This window comes from Neoarius graeffei, chromosome 14, assembly GCF_027579695.1.
Source record: "Neoarius graeffei isolate fNeoGra1 chromosome 14, fNeoGra1.pri, whole genome shotgun sequence".
Classification (NCBI taxonomy): domain Eukaryota; kingdom Metazoa; phylum Chordata; class Actinopteri; order Siluriformes; family Ariidae; genus Neoarius; species Neoarius graeffei.
Window position 1 is genome coordinate 10,290,833 of NC_083582.1, and position 15,858 is coordinate 10,306,690.

At 40.9% G+C, this 15,858-nt stretch overlaps 1 protein-coding gene across 1 annotated transcript in view; it reads right to left on the reverse strand.

Annotated features, from left to right (window-relative positions):
• Positions 1–15,858, reverse strand: part of grid1b (glutamate receptor, ionotropic, delta 1b) — a 746,554-nt gene that overhangs the window by 106,469 nt on the left and 624,227 nt on the right. The window contains exon 5 of the mRNA XM_060938730.1: positions 3,327–3,380. Coding sequence (XP_060794713.1) covers positions 3,327–3,380 — 54 coding nt within the window. The remainder of the gene's footprint in view (positions 1–3,326; positions 3,381–15,858) is intronic.

Below are 15,858 nucleotides of genomic sequence, written 5' to 3' on the forward strand. Positions count from 1 at the left end.
AGTCTGTGTATTGTCTAGCCTGGGGTTAGCTGTTGGAGTTTTATTTTTGTCTATTTAGTTGTACTGTCAGCTCATTTGTATGGTTGAATTGTTTTCTTTAGCTGTTTGCTGATTGTTGGTATTTCAACAGAATATTACATGAAGTGTTATTCTGTCACTTGTTCAGTTGGCACTAGAACTTCCTTGTATAGAAGTTCAGCCCTTCTGGTACTTGACTTTTGCACTTGTACATCGCTCTGGGTAAAAGCATCTGCTAAATGCCTGTAATGTAATGTAATCAGAGTGGAGCTATTTACATATTTAATATTTATAGGCACAGCCACAAAATCAGCCTGTTTAATCCTGTAGGGTTTCCATACCATCATACAATATCATGAGAAAAATAACCAAGCCATTTTCTCCGATATAAAAAAAAGTTCAAGTTTGGAATCGAGTGTAACTGAGACACATCTCTGTTTTAGACAAACTACCCCCCCATGTGTGTAACCATCACGTAACTTCTGTACAGCTTCTGGAAAGTGTGGTGTTATGTCTGAGCTCTGAATCATGAAGTGTGTGATTTCAGGATTAAATCCTCGGCCTGAACTCAGTGATTAATTACTGTATATATGCGGAATGTGGAGGTTGGGTGCGTATTTTAATAATGTGTGTTTGAAGAAATGCAAAAAAATCAAAACACAGGAAGAGTGAAAGCCTGAGAGGTCAAAACACAAGGTCATGAAATTCATGAGTCACTAATGCAGGAGTTATTCATCCAGTACTCTCAGTGAAGGAAGGACATCTAAATATACACACTAATAACAAGTTACAGACAACAAGTGGCACTAATTAGCTTCCATGGCAACCGGAAATGACTTCAGGAAACACGACCATTTAAGGAATGTCAAATGAGAGAAACAGGGACAGAATCTGTAAAGATGTGCTGCTGCTGATAATAATAATAATAATAATAATAAATGTGAATATTATGTGTGGCGGCGCGCACACACACACACACAACGCAGATGCCCTGTAATGAAATTTTACTTATTTAAGTATCAGCAGTAAAACTTTCTTCCTTTAAAATGAGGATTTCATGAAATCAGAAGCTCCAGTGTTTATATTAAATGACAGAATGGATTGGACCGAACATAACAGAAATAAAATGACATAACACAAGGATGTTTTTCTAAAAATATCAAAGCAGGTGATTCTATATCCTGTTGAGAATATATTCATCCTTCAACTGACGTTTACAGAAAAATTTACGATTATACATTTTACTTTTTATTATTATTATTATTTTCCTTAGATTATCTGAAGTGCCCACTGTAGTATGAATTATTTAAAAAAACAAAACCCAAAGTCAAGTTTCTTTACTAAATCACTTCCATTATACCCAGTGAGTCACTGCTAAAAGAAATCTGAGCTAGTAGTGTATTATATTAATAAATTAAAGCTTAATGGATTTTGTCACGTTTGCATTCTGGAGTGCCATTAGCGTCTCTGCATTAATTACTCATGAATAATTTGTTCAGTTTCTGTAAAGTCCATGTAAAGTTCTCAGATGGGTAACAGGGTAGAACTGAGGTACATCAGTTTGCAGCGGTGCAGTTTTAGGACACACGTGAGTTTTTAGGCGTTTTGTAGCAGCTCGAGACGTCACCACACCACAGCTCAAAGATTTCCTATATTCACAAAAAAAAAAAGTAATAAATTTCACAAGATCTCAGAGCTTTTTTTCAGGAATGAATATGTTTTCATAATTCTTAGAAATGACAAAGTGAAATGATGTCATTTTAAAGGCGCAACCAGTACGATGCAGCATGATGATGATGTTACACTCATAATTTTTTTATAAAATGCAGTCTCTTGCAAAAGTATTCATCCCCCTTGGTGCTTGCCCTGTTTTGTTGCATAACAAGCTGGAATTAAAATAGATTTTTGGAGAGTTAGTACCATTTGATTTACACAACATGCCTACAAGTTAAAGGTGAAAATTGTTGTTTTATTGTGACACAAGCAATAATTAAGATGAAAAAACAGAAATCTAGAGTGTCTGCATAGGTATTCACCCCCCACCCCCCAAAGTCAATACTTTGTAGAGCCACCTTTTGCTGCAATTACAGTTGCAATTACTCCAACTCCTTCAAGTTAGATGGGTTGCGTTGGTGGACAGCAATCTTCAAGTTATGCCACAGATTCTCAATTGGATTGAGGTCTGGGCTTTGATTAGGCCATTCCAAGACATTTAAATGTTTCCCTTTAAACCAATCAAGTGCAGCTCTAGCAGTATGTTTAGGGTCATTGTTCTGCTGGAACATGAACCTTCGTCCCAGTCTCAAACCTCTGGCTGACTCAAACAGGTTTTCCTCCAGAATTGCCCTGTATTTAGTGCCATCCATCTTTCCTTCAGTCCTGACCAGCTTTCCTGTCCCTGCAGATGAAAAACATCCCCACAGCATGATGCTGCCACCACCATGCTTCACTGTAGGAATGGTGTTCTCAGGGTGATGGGTTTGTGCCACACATGGTGTTTCCCATGATGGCCAAAAAGATCAATTTTAGTCTCATTTGACCAGAGAATCTTCTTCCATGTGTTTGGGGAGTCTGCCACATGCTGTTGTGCAAACTCCAAACGTGTTTTCTTTAAGCAATGATTTTTTTCTTGCCACTCTTCAATAAAGCCCTGCTCTGTGGAGTGTACGGCTTAAAGTGGTCCTAAGGACAGATACTCCCATCTTCCATTGTGGATCTTTGCAGCTCCTTCAGTGTTATATCTGGTGTCTTTGTTACATCTCTGATTAATGCCCTCCTTGCCCGGTCTGTGAGTTTTGGTGGGCGGGGCCTTCTCTTGTCAGGTTTGTAGTGGTGCCATATTCTTTCCATTTTGCTATAATGGATTTAATGGTGCTCCGTGGGATATTTAAAGTTTGGGATATTTTTTATAACCCAACCCTGATCTGTACTTCTCCACAACTTTGTCTCTGACCTGTTTGGAGGCTCCTTGGTTTTCATGTTGCTTGCTTAGTAGTGTTGCAGAGTCAGGGTCCTTCCAGAACAGGTTGATTATGTGACAGATCATGTGACACTTTGATTGCACACAATAATGTGCACCTTTAAAGTGGTAGGCATGTTGTGTCAATCAAATGGTGCTAACCCTCCAAAATCCATTTTAATTCCAGCTTGTAATGCGACAAAACAGGACAAACACCAAGGGGGGACGAATACTTTTCAAGACACTGTAGCTCTTTGAAACAAATCTCATGCACCGAACACAAAGAGTTTCTGCTCCTGATGAGAAAGACGAATGCAAAGTCAGGAAAGTACGTGAAATACTTTCTTACCTCATTCACAAACACCCAGTGACTGTCTTTGGAGGCCAGGTTGGTTTCCACAGCCTGTGGAGATGGAGAAAAGAGAGAGAGAGAGAGAGAGAGGTGATGAGTCTGGACTGAACAAAGCCACAGAGACAGACACTGGATCATTTGATGTCATTCAAATGAAGCTCAGGATGTGTTTCCGCTCTGGACACAATGCATCATTGAGACATTTATATAAACAGCACGGCGTTCCTCTTGGTGAGATTTTACACACACTGTGGTGGTATAAGAGGAATAAAGAACTTAAGAACATGCTGTTTTGGGAAAATAATCAACTTCAGGGTCGGGAATCAGGCCTCATCACATGTCCACATCACTGACTATAGTAATGTATTCATCATTAATAATTCATCATGCTAAATTTAGTCATTATACACAGTAAGCTATTTCTAAGACACTGTTTTATGTCAGACTTGATGATTGACCGGGGCTCGCTGTACAGTACATTATCCCTTACGTGTCGGTTTCACGGACGGTCAGGAGGAGCAGTGAGAAATGGAGGAACCTGAAAGCAGAGGCATCTGAAAAGATGAGTGTGATGATGTCTAATATAAGAAAAGGGAATGAGGTGCCACTGAAGACCATCTGGTGGTGTTCCGGAGCCTGAGGACTGAGCACTGGGCTGTGTTTACTCAGTGAAACGTGTTTCTGTGGCGTAAAGCTCAGATTATATTCACCACATTGTAATCAAAGTCATGACTTTATTCCACAGCAGTAGAATCATAAAGAATGTTCTTCTCGAGGAACATTAACAGGCAGGTTAAGCAGATGCTCTTCCTCCAAAGCTTCTTAAGGCCAGTGGACTCGTCAAGTCAAGACGAGTTTATTCAGTTCACTTTAACACGAGCTTCATTCCACAGACTCCAGACCGCACGCTGTGCTGCCCCCGTCTTACACTTTATCTCTTTATCCTTCTCACTTTACAAACTCCATAGAAACACATCAAAATCACTCACATTTTCTATACACTGTGGACTTTATTTAAAAATCATAATCTGCACAACTCTGTGAGAGCAAAGTGCCTCATTTCTCTTGACTCTTTGTGATCGACTCGAAACATAGGACAGACATGAAAATGATAAAGATTGTGTTTGTTATCAAAGCCTATGGTTGAAATTTTGCACTATTTGTAAACTAACTGATTCAAATTGCTTCTCTATTTGTGGCATAATGTATGTCCTGTTTCAAATAAGCACATTATTAACTAGTACTTAACTGAGTAGGTTAACAGGCCATGTTGGATCAATTAACAATTATTCCCTGAAGGCGAAGTGAATATTGGTGAATAATAAGTGAGATGAAGTCGAGGTCGAGGTTATTATTTAAATAATATTGGCTGGCTTTGTGAGGTCTATCAGATATGTTCCATTCAGCCAGCATGATATTGAACGAGTCGAAGACGAGTAGCTGAATGGAATATATCTGATAGACCATGAAAAAAAGCCATTATTATTATTATTATTATTATTATTATACATACAGGGGCGGCACGGTGGTGTAGTGGTTAGCGCTGTTGCCTCACAGCAAGAAGGTCCGGGTTCGAGCCCCGTGGCCGACGAGGGCCTTTCTGTGTGGAGTTTGCATGTTCTCCCCGTGTCCGTGTGGGTTTCCTCCGGGTGCTCCGGTTTCCCCCACAGTCCAAAGACATGCAGGTTAGGTTAACTGGTGACTCTAAATTGACCGTAGGTGTGAATGTGAGTGTGAATGGTTGTCTGTGTCTATGTGTCAGCCCTGTGATGACCTGGCGACTTGTCCAGGGTGTACCCCGCCTTTCGCCCGTAGTCAGCTGGGATAGGCTCCAGCTTGCCTGCGACCCTGTAGAACAGGATAAAGTGGCTAGAGATAATGAGATGAGATGAGATTATACATACACATTCGACGGAACAATTAAAGATTTTACAGAAAGTTAAGAACAGGGCGGTAACTTACCAATATTGAATGCTGATTCTGATCGAATGTAATTCAATGTTCTGTCAATCCAATGTACAAAGTCAAAGTTCTAACAATAAAAATGGTACAAGTCCAAAAAGCCTGAACAACAACCCAACTTATCTCATCTCATCATCTCTAGCCGCTTTATCCTGTTCTACAGGGTCGCAGGCAAGCTGGAGCCTATCCCAGCTGACTACGGGCGAAAGGCGGGGTACACCCTGGACAAGTCGCCAGGTCATCACAGGGCTGACACATAGACACAGACAACCATTCACACTCACATTCACATCTACGCTCAATTTAGAGTCACCAGTTAACCTAACCTGCATGTCTTTGGACTGTGGGGGAAACCGGAGCACCCGGAGGAAACCCACGCGGACACGGGGAGAACATGCAAACTCCGCACAGAAAGGCCCTCGCCGGCCACGGGGCTTGAACCCGGACCTTCTTGCTGTGAGGCGACAGCGCTAACCACTACACCACCGTGCCGCCCCAACCCAACTTATATACAAGCAATAAGGTTGATGGTTCAAGTTCAAAGTTACTTTTAGTTGTAGTTAATTATTACATTGCAGTTGTTCAAAACAAAAGGGCTTTGCTGAGTGAAGTCCACGAGTGAAGTCCTCTTGTAAAAGCCTCCATCATTTTTCCTCACCTCCAAGTAGAACTTTATATTTCTGCTATTGCTCTCTCTTCCAGTTTTTCAATGTCCGATGGTATGTTTTTCTCTTGTAAATGTGCGTGAAGAATATCCAGGGAAGTTTTGGTAGCCTTTTGGGTGTTCAGTGCGTCTTTCTCTTTCAAAATTCTCTTTCAAAATATATCTCCCGCTTTCAATCTTCCACTTTAAATCTTCCGCTTTTAATGAAGCAAACCTTGCAGCCATGTTTGTGTACAGTCACAGTCACTCGTTAGTGTGGAAGTTTTACATCTCTGATGTGCATCTTTTCCAGCTTTTCCATATATTTAATGCGGAAGATTAAATGCATGAAGAATATCCAGTGAAGTTTTGGTAGCCTTTTGGGTGTTCAGTGCATCTTTCTCTTTCAAAATTCTCTCTAAATCTTCTGCTTTTAATGAAGCAAACCTCATGGCCATGTTTGTTTACAAACTGTCACAATCACTTGCTAGTCCGGAAGTTTTACATGTGTCTCTTGTCCAGTTTTTCGATGTCTGTTTGTATGTTTTTCTCTTGTAAATATGCGTGAAGAATATATAAGGAAGTTTTGGTAGCCTTTCAGGTGTTCAGTGGATCTTTAGTTTCAGTTTTCAGTTTATTTATTTATTTAGTGCTTAAACCAAGCACTAGATTAGTAGTGGGGCAGCATAGCTAACCTATTGTGCATTTTGTGATACAAGCACCAAATTTGGCACAAATGTACATTGACATATGGCGAACATTTTCAGATATTGAGCCACTTGGAATTCTCTCTTCATGTCCGCCATATTGGAATTCAAAATGGCCGCCATTTGAAATCTACATTTGCGCTTATCTGACCTAAACTTCACTTCCCTGTTGTTTCCATTCTGTGGACTGTTACATGAAGAATAGATATTTTTATATTCCAATTAAATTTAAGGTAATACTAGCACTGTGTTTGCCATCCAGACTGGTCCTATTGCAAGAGGATAGTGATGACCACATCAGTGGATTTTATACTTTTCCTCATTAAATAATATTTGGTGCAGGTGATGACCTAATCAATACCTCATTAAGTAAAATGAGATGTGTTGGAATCCCAGCACAGACACTGGAATGAAATGGCTGCCGTACACAGAGATGCTGATTTAAGAAAAAGATTTAAGTGGTCTCTTATTTCTTTTTTTTCCAGAGCTGTATGTCATGTCTCTACACAAAATAGCCCATATTATTGAGAAATGGATTGATCAGTATAGTTTGCAAAATTATTTACAAATAAAAAAATTAATTTGTCAACTATTCACCCTCCATTGGTGTAAAACCCCTAAATTAGTTATGGTTAAATCAGCTGAAAGTTTCCAGAAACTATGAGGTGATTTCCATTCTAAAGACAGTGATTTGATTGTAGAAAGCTCCAGGGTTTATTAGAGAGCATACTTAAGCAAACAGCATCATGAAAATCAATAACCTATGAAAACACATGCAGGACAAGGTTCTGAAAAAGTGTCAATTAGGGTTTGGTTATTAAAAAAATATCCCAAACTTGGAGCACCCACAGAGCAATATTAAATCCATCATTTTAAAAAAAGGAAAGAATTTGGTACAATCATGAGGAAGTCATCCACCAAAAGTCAGTGACTGAGTAAGTAACCAAGAGGCAGAGGACGGAATAGATGCTCATTCTTGTTCATCAGCATTATCTAGTTGTTCCAGTTAAACTTTCAGGAACACACACCTTCTCCTGCTTGACAATGCAGTCACCTTCACCCTTCCATCCATCCATCCATTCATTATCTGTAGCCACTTATCCTCTCCAACAGGGTCGCAGGCAAGCTGGAGCCTATCCCAGCTGACTACGGGCAAAAGGCGGGGTACACCCTGGACAAGTTGCCAGGTCATCACAGGGCTGACACATAGACACAGACAACCATTCACACTCACATTCACACCTACGGTCAATTTAGAGTCACCAGTTAACCTAACCTGCATGTCTTTGGACTGTGGGGGAAACTGGAGCACCCGGAGGAAACCCATGTAGACATGAGGAGAACATGCAAACTCCACACAGAAAGGCCCTCATCGGCCGCTGGGCTCGAACCCAGGACCTTCTTGCTGTGAGGCAACAGTGCTAACCACTACACCACCGTGCTGCCCGTCACCTTCACCTACTTTAGGATAATTAGCCTATTGCTTAACTGTTGGAACTCCTTCAGGTTCCATATCAAACCTAGAACAACACAGAATCTAATCAATAACTCAAACTTGTCAAAACAATTTTTACTTCACAGACTTTGAGTAAAATGTTGTCTTGTCAAAAATACATGATGATGAATATTCATCTCTCATGAATTAAGTGGAGTACTGTAATAAAGTATGTCATTTTGAAAAATGGATACCAGCAAATATTGTCATGTACTATAAAAATATTTGACCCAGAGGTAATCGCACATGTAGAATTCAAGTGGCGGCCATTTTGAAATCCAATATGTTGGCTAATTTATAAAGATACACAATGCAGATTGTAACCATCGGATTCCTTTCCTCCCAAAACATACATTTGGACACCAGAATCGAGTCAATAGCAGCATTAGACCCAAAGATAATCGAAAATGTAGATTTCAAACAACGGCCATTTTGAAATCCAATATGGCGGCTCATTGGTACAAAATATGCGATGCAGATTGTTACCATTGGATTCCTTGCCCCCCAAAACATACATTTAGACACCAGAATCGAGTCAATAGCAGCATTAGACCCAAAGATAATCGAAAATGTAGATTTCAAATGGCGGCCATTTTGAATTCCAATATGGTGGACATGAAGGGAGAATTCCGAGTGGCTCAATATCTGAAAATGTTCGCCATATATCAATGTACATTTGTGCCAAATTTGATGCTTGTATCACAAAATGCACAATCCTTTTGAATATTCGAGCTAAACCGCCCCACTATAGCTTCATCTTCTCTCTTTCCTGGTCGACAAAGAAATGTTTGTGCGCATGCGCAGCAGAAAAGTTTTGTTACTGGATCTTCGCATGAGCTCCGATGTGTGACGTTGTGTTGTCTTGACAACGTGCAATATTATAACAATATTGCACGCTCATTCTCCATTGGGGAGAGTGGTGTAATACATGAAGGATAAGTGATATGAAAACAATATTGCATGCCATCAATAAACCCACTAGAAGGGAATAGAACACGTTTTTACTCCATGAAAAAAGTGGCTTGTATGTATAATAATCAACGATATTCACTGAGCCTGAGTTGGATAATCGTTTTAGTATAAATACACAGGTGATTATTAAAAAAAAAATCATATTTAAAAAGAAAATAATTTATTCAAACTTTAAAAGCGTCATGTAAATGTAATAACTTTGCAGCGCAGACTTGTGTCACTTATCAATGCCATCACATAAAGTACGTTGTTTTGAAATGGATAAAATAAATCACAAATCCACCTTACCTTTGAATAGTTTTAGACCGAACTTTGTAGCATCTTTAGTGCTTTTATTTAGGAACAGCATTTTATTTCATCGTATGTAATTCTTCCTCACTTACGGTGACAAAGCGATTAGCCGTCATTTTGCAGAGTTACTCGAGGTGATTATCGAGAAATAGTCCGAATCTCTCGACCAATCAGAGTGCACGATTTTCTATAATCACCTCCGTATTTATACTAAATGCTATTATTATTATTATTATTACTATTATTATTATTATTATTATTTGGGAAACTGAGGGAAGGGGCAAATGTGAAAATTTAATTGCAAACGTTGTGATTATGTTGATTTTCACCCTGGTTGCTGTGAAACCCTTAAATGGTTACAGTATCGAATGTTTAGCTAATAATGAATCACAATACACCATCATTAGCATATTTTGTCAGTCGTTGAGTTTATGACTGTGAGTTTCCTGCTCTACTTTGCCCCGCAGTGAAATAACAGAGATTTGCTGCTATTTCCATTCTTTCCGTTCATCATTATGATCCACACGAGGATTTTAATTAAATTTGCTGCACCAGATTAGAAGCTGCATTGTGTCCCCGAGCCGTATGTTTCAAAGGTTTTAAAGGCATCAGTCTTTCTGTGGAATGAAGTCAGTGTTCGAGTAATGAGTGGCAGGCTGTGATTTTCCTCCCAGATCCAGTGGAAGGCCGGTGTCGTCTTGGAGCCCGTGCTCACCAGGGTTCTGCAATCTGGGTTGAATGGATTCGGTGCTTGTGTAGCTCTCAGGCTGTGATTTCTAGAGTGGCAGGCCCAGGTGACACCGAGGCACCTGGGGAGGGGGTTCACAGCTCAGCCAGCAAATCTGACAGCCATTAACCAGGCAGGGGAATGTGCTCTGACCCAGCCTGATGCTCGGGAAAGTGGCTGTTTTAAGAGCTTTTACTAACAGGACAAGGTCAATCTGCACAGGGCTGGCTGCATGCTTTCTCTCGCCGCTCTCTCAGGTACGTTCAGTCTCAGGACTGCCATGGTGTCGAGGGATACATGCCATTACAATGGAAGGTGTACACTCAGGGGGCTTCTCCTTCACATTCTGGAGACAAAAACCCTCAGGAACAGGGGGAAAAAAATAAAAACCCTCTGCTTTACTAAGGCTGCTGGTGAAAATGCAAATGGAAGACTCTCTGTGTTTAATGCTGCAGATCACCACATCATGAGTGACAAGATGGAGAAACGAACAGAGTGGATGCGTTATCGTGTGTTATTGTTATTTATACACGTTCCCATGTGATGTCATGGGAAAAGAATCATTCAGGGATGAAATCACATCACAACTAAAACCATCAGGTCCCACACATATTAAAAATCAACTTCAACTTTCAACTTTATTGTCCCCAAAGGGGTGATTGAGGTGGTGTTTACATTAGACCGTATCCGTATCGTTTTCGTTGCGGATGCACTGTCCGTGCACATTAAAACGCCGGAAAACGACTCCACAGGCGGAACAGTTTGAATCCGCCAGGGCCCACGTATTCAACCCAGTACCGTATTTTCTGGACTATAAGCCGCTACTTTTTTCCTAGGTTTTGAACCATGCGGCTTATACAAAGGTGCGGCTATTCTGTGGATTTTTCTTCCACCGCTAGGGGCGCTCTAACCGGAAGTAGAATCAAAAATAAGATAGACGAAAAATCAATGCAAAGAAGAATTAGCAGATCTTTAGCAGATAGAACACGCACGACAAATTACTAACTGGTAATTATTTTCAAATCCAGCGAAGATGATTAAAGTGACTTGTGGTTTCAAACACAGGAGAAATGAAGGTAAATAAATACCGGTTATTTTCTCTTGGTTCTGTTCCGTTTTAATCAGCAAAGTTGCTGCCGTGTTAAAAGGCACTGTTCGGAAAGAATCTGTTCAGGTACATACATGTACATTTACAGTACAAAATCGTTCTGTACATGCAGTAAATATCTAATTTTTCAACATGGATATCTGCGGCTTATAGCCCGGTGCGGCTTGTATATCTTTTTTTAAATTTTTTTTTAAAAATAGAGCGGATGCGGCTTATATACAGGTGCGCTCTATAGTCCAGAAAATACGGTATGTATCTGATCCGGTGCTGTGTAAACATTGAGGAACGAGGATACGCAGTGCTGAGCTCTAGCTGACGTCGTCATTGGACGACGTCACTGTGACATCCACCTTCCTGATTCGCTGGCATTGGTCATGCCACGTTGGTCATGTGAATGAGCAATACAGGAAGTGTGTTGAGGAAGTCATTAAGTGAATGAGCAATACAGGAAGTGTGTTGGTTACCGTAGCACTAAATAGTCTTGTTGTAATCGCAAAAAACGGCCGTTCTGCGAGGTGAAGAGTGTACTGAACACTGTTAGATCCTTCTAGCATAAACACGAAGGCCATACACGGTGTAAAAAAGGCGTCATTGTAGTACCAGTACCGCCGATAACAGGTTGGCATACTTCATTTTTTACAACGACATCCTTCCACTTGCAAGTGGTGAGTGAGTTGCGCATGCCCGATATGCACTGGGATCATGTGACGTGCCGTCTAATTAGTCATGTGATTAGCGTATCCGTGTATTGGCGTTGCTGTGTGCACGGGGAACGGTTTTGTTGCGGGCACAGAAATTTTGTGTGTGTACGCGAATCGTTTTAAAAACGTTAATCTGATGATCCGCTGATTCGAAATAATGTAAACAGGGCCTGAGTGTGCAGCAAGACAACATAAACACATATAGACAACACATAACACAGGACAGACCATAAAGGTCATTAAAAAGTTAAAAGGTTAAAAGAAAAAAATAAAAACATCATAATAAAATAAAATCATCATCACAGCATAAAATGCCATAAACAACACCAGAGATCAAGTCAAGTGATCAGTGAGGATCTGAGTTTAACAGGGAAATGGCACTGGGGACAAATGAAAATCTAGATCTGTTGGTTTTGACAGAGGGGAACCTAAAGCGTGAACCAGATGGAAGTAGCTGGACTTCAGAGTGGAGAGGGTGGGCAGTGACAGATAAAATAGACTCAGCCTTCCTCAAGGTGGCTTTCTTGTACAGGTCAGTGAGGCTGCTTTGCTGGGCACCGATGATTTTACCACTGACCTTCACAATTTTGGCGAGGGAGTTTTTGGCTTTCACACTGAGGTTATTAAACCAACAAGATATAGAAAATGATAAAACTGATTCAATGTAGGATCTATAAAAAAGAGTCACCATGGTTTTATCAACATTGAATTTAGCTAGCTTACGTAGACAAAAGAGACGTTGTTGGCTTTTTTTTACATATGTGTTCTATGTTAATATTAAAATTTAACTTATGGCCCTTTTCCACTACCCTTTTTCAGCTCACTTCAGCCCGACATGGCTCGCGTTTTGACTACCTCAGAACAGCATGACTCAGCTCGCTTCAGCCCTACTCAGCTCCCAAAACTCGCACGGTTTTGGAGTGGGGCTGAAGCGAGCCAAACCGAGCCGAGTGGGGCTAGGGGCGTGAGGAGACACTCCCCTGTGCACTGATTGGTGAGGAGGAGTGTCCTCACACGCCCACATACGCCCCGCGAGCACGCTGGGATCTGTAAACACCGTAAACCCGGAAGAAGAAGAATTACGAATTACGAGAATTTCTGAAGCCTAATGCGCCTCGCCTCATCTATATGCTCTTGCCAGTATCTGTTGGCGTTATCGGTGAGAACAAGCTACAGCACCAAGACCAGCAACACTAACGACTCCATGTCCTCCATGTTTATTGTTTACTATCCGGGTCGTGAGACTACCGCTTAAAAGGTCACTGATGTCACTGTTTGCGCCGCCTAACGACATCACGTGACGTCCACCCACTTTCGCTAACTCCACCCAATGTGTCCACCCACTTCCAGCCAGCACGGTTCAGCGCGGTTGTAGTCGAAATGCAACTCCAACAGCCCCACTCAGCTCGACTCAGCCCAACTCAGCACGGTACGGCTCAGCCCAACTCAGCCGCGTTGGTAGTGGAAAAGCGGCATTATTGTCAATCCAACTACCCAAGTACTTATAAGAGTCTACCACGCTGATAGCCTGCCCCTTGATGATAGTGGTCAGAGCAGGGAGGGGGTTGCGCCTAAAGTCAATGACCATGTCCTTTGTTTTTGTGACATTCAGGTGAAGGTGAGAACTGTCGCACCAGGCAATAAAATCATCTAAAACAAGACCATGATCTGTTTCATTTCCATGGAGAAGGCTAAGAATAATTGAATCATCTGCAAATTTCAGTATGTGTCGGTTTGCATACTGGTTACGGCAGTCATCAGTATACAGAATGTAGAGCAGAGGAAACAAAACGCATCCTTGAGGTGATCCTGTAGAGCAGTAGTCACCAACCTTTTTATGCCCGAGATCCCTAACCTCTGCCTAGATGGCAAGCAAAATCTACCCCTTGAAGCGTTGACAGAAAAAGAAATCCAGACTAGACTGTTTCAAGTTGAGGCTTTTTATTTAGCCTAATTTTAACTGAATAAGATTTAAGACCCTGGTCCAACTTTTTAATTTCTTGTGAGAGCTGACTAAATGACTTAATTTCAGTACAACATACAATGGAAATTAACTATACACAAAAAATATATAGGCCTATATCTGTAGTGAGCAGAATGAATGAACCACCAATGACTCAGATTGTTATTAATATCAACTAATAATATTGTAATGAGAAAGCTGAACTGTTAACATCAGTTGCACTGTCTTGTTTGTATTGTAACACTAAATTAATTAATTTCACAGCAACATAAAATGGAAATTGTCAAAATTACAACACACCAGTGATGATATATCACAAATTGTAACTTAAGTGACAAAATGACAACTTCAATTCAACATGAACTGATTTTCTTTAACCATACACACACAATAAAGACAAATATGAACTTGCAGTGATGCTACTACCAATGGCTGCTGTCATGCTACAGAGGTTACAGTTCATCACGCAACTCAAGTCAATGTGATGGCTCTGACTGAACACGGTCAGTGAGTGCCTTATAGTTAGGTTCATATCACGCATCATATTACGGCAGGAACAAGCAGCAGTAACATCCATGACCTTACGCTTAAAGCTCGACAAAGGAAAAACTTGACAGCAAGCTAATTAGCATGTTACCGCCTACAGTCGGTACTTGGCACATTAAAAGTGGGTCAGCATTGTAACAACATAACGCTACTGTACAAGCAATGCTTATTTAACGGTAACAAACTTGAGCCCTATATGTTGAAATTCCTCTCTTATTCATTCGTTAATTTATCACACAGTCTTACCTCAGTCAACTTCTTCCCTCCTTCTGTGAAAATTCAACGTCTCAGACGCGGACACAAGTGGGCAGGGGATGCATTTGATTAAGTCTCCTGATTGGCTGGTGATCGATTGGTGGGCGGGGGATGCGTTTGATTAAGTCTCCTGATTGGCTGGTGATAGATTGGTGTCATTATAGCGCGTCGGAGCGGTTCATGCCAGGCTCGAGTCCGATCCACCACTCCATGGAAACACTTCAAGAGCTACAGTAACACTGACAGCCAGGTTATATCCTCACGGTTTTATAGGCAATATCATGCTTCCTTTTGTAAAGGGGCGGCAGAAATTAAATGGGGGCGGGAATCACAGAAAGGGGGACGGCCCGCACCTCTAAAACCACTCGTGGAGAACCCTGAACTGTATTGCAAGGCTATCACCATGGTGACGATGCTCAGAGACGTAAGATGTAAGCAGCAGGAGTTAAAAAAAAGGACCCTGCGACACAGAGGGGGAAAGCTGTAGTGGGCCTATCGGAAGACATGTAATGTGAACGCCAATCAGATATACTGCAGTGTATTTCTGTATAATCTTCCAATTTCTTTCCTCATCCCCCAAGATCGACTGGGAAAGCCTCCGAGATCGACCAGTCGATCGCGATCGACGGGTTGGTGACCTCTGCTGTAGAGGATGTCATTTTTTCAGAAAGTACCCCATTTACCCTCACCTGCTGGGTTCTATTAATTAAAAAGTCCAGAATCCACCCCACTAAGCCATGGTCCAACTTAAAATTGCTAATGTCATGTTATGTTAGGTAATGTCATTTTAAAAATGTCATGTTAAAAAAAAAACAACAACAACAATGAATCAGGTATCAAAATCATAAGACAGTAGCCATGTAAAGATACATCATGTGATCATAAATCACGGTTCAAATTTATGGTGATTCAATTTGATGGAATTAAAAAAAAAAGAATGGTGATGATCATGACCATAAATTCCTTTGTTTAGACAGCAGAGAGCGATGTAACATACAATAGCCAAAATACATGTGACTTCACTGTAGGTGGAAGTAACACAGCTCTAATGCTGCACACTAATAAACAGATGTAAAATGTGAAAGAGCTGCTGTGTGATTGTGCACCAATAGATTTAAACGAGAAATCGGAGCTCTCTTTTCTTTTACAGACTGCTGAA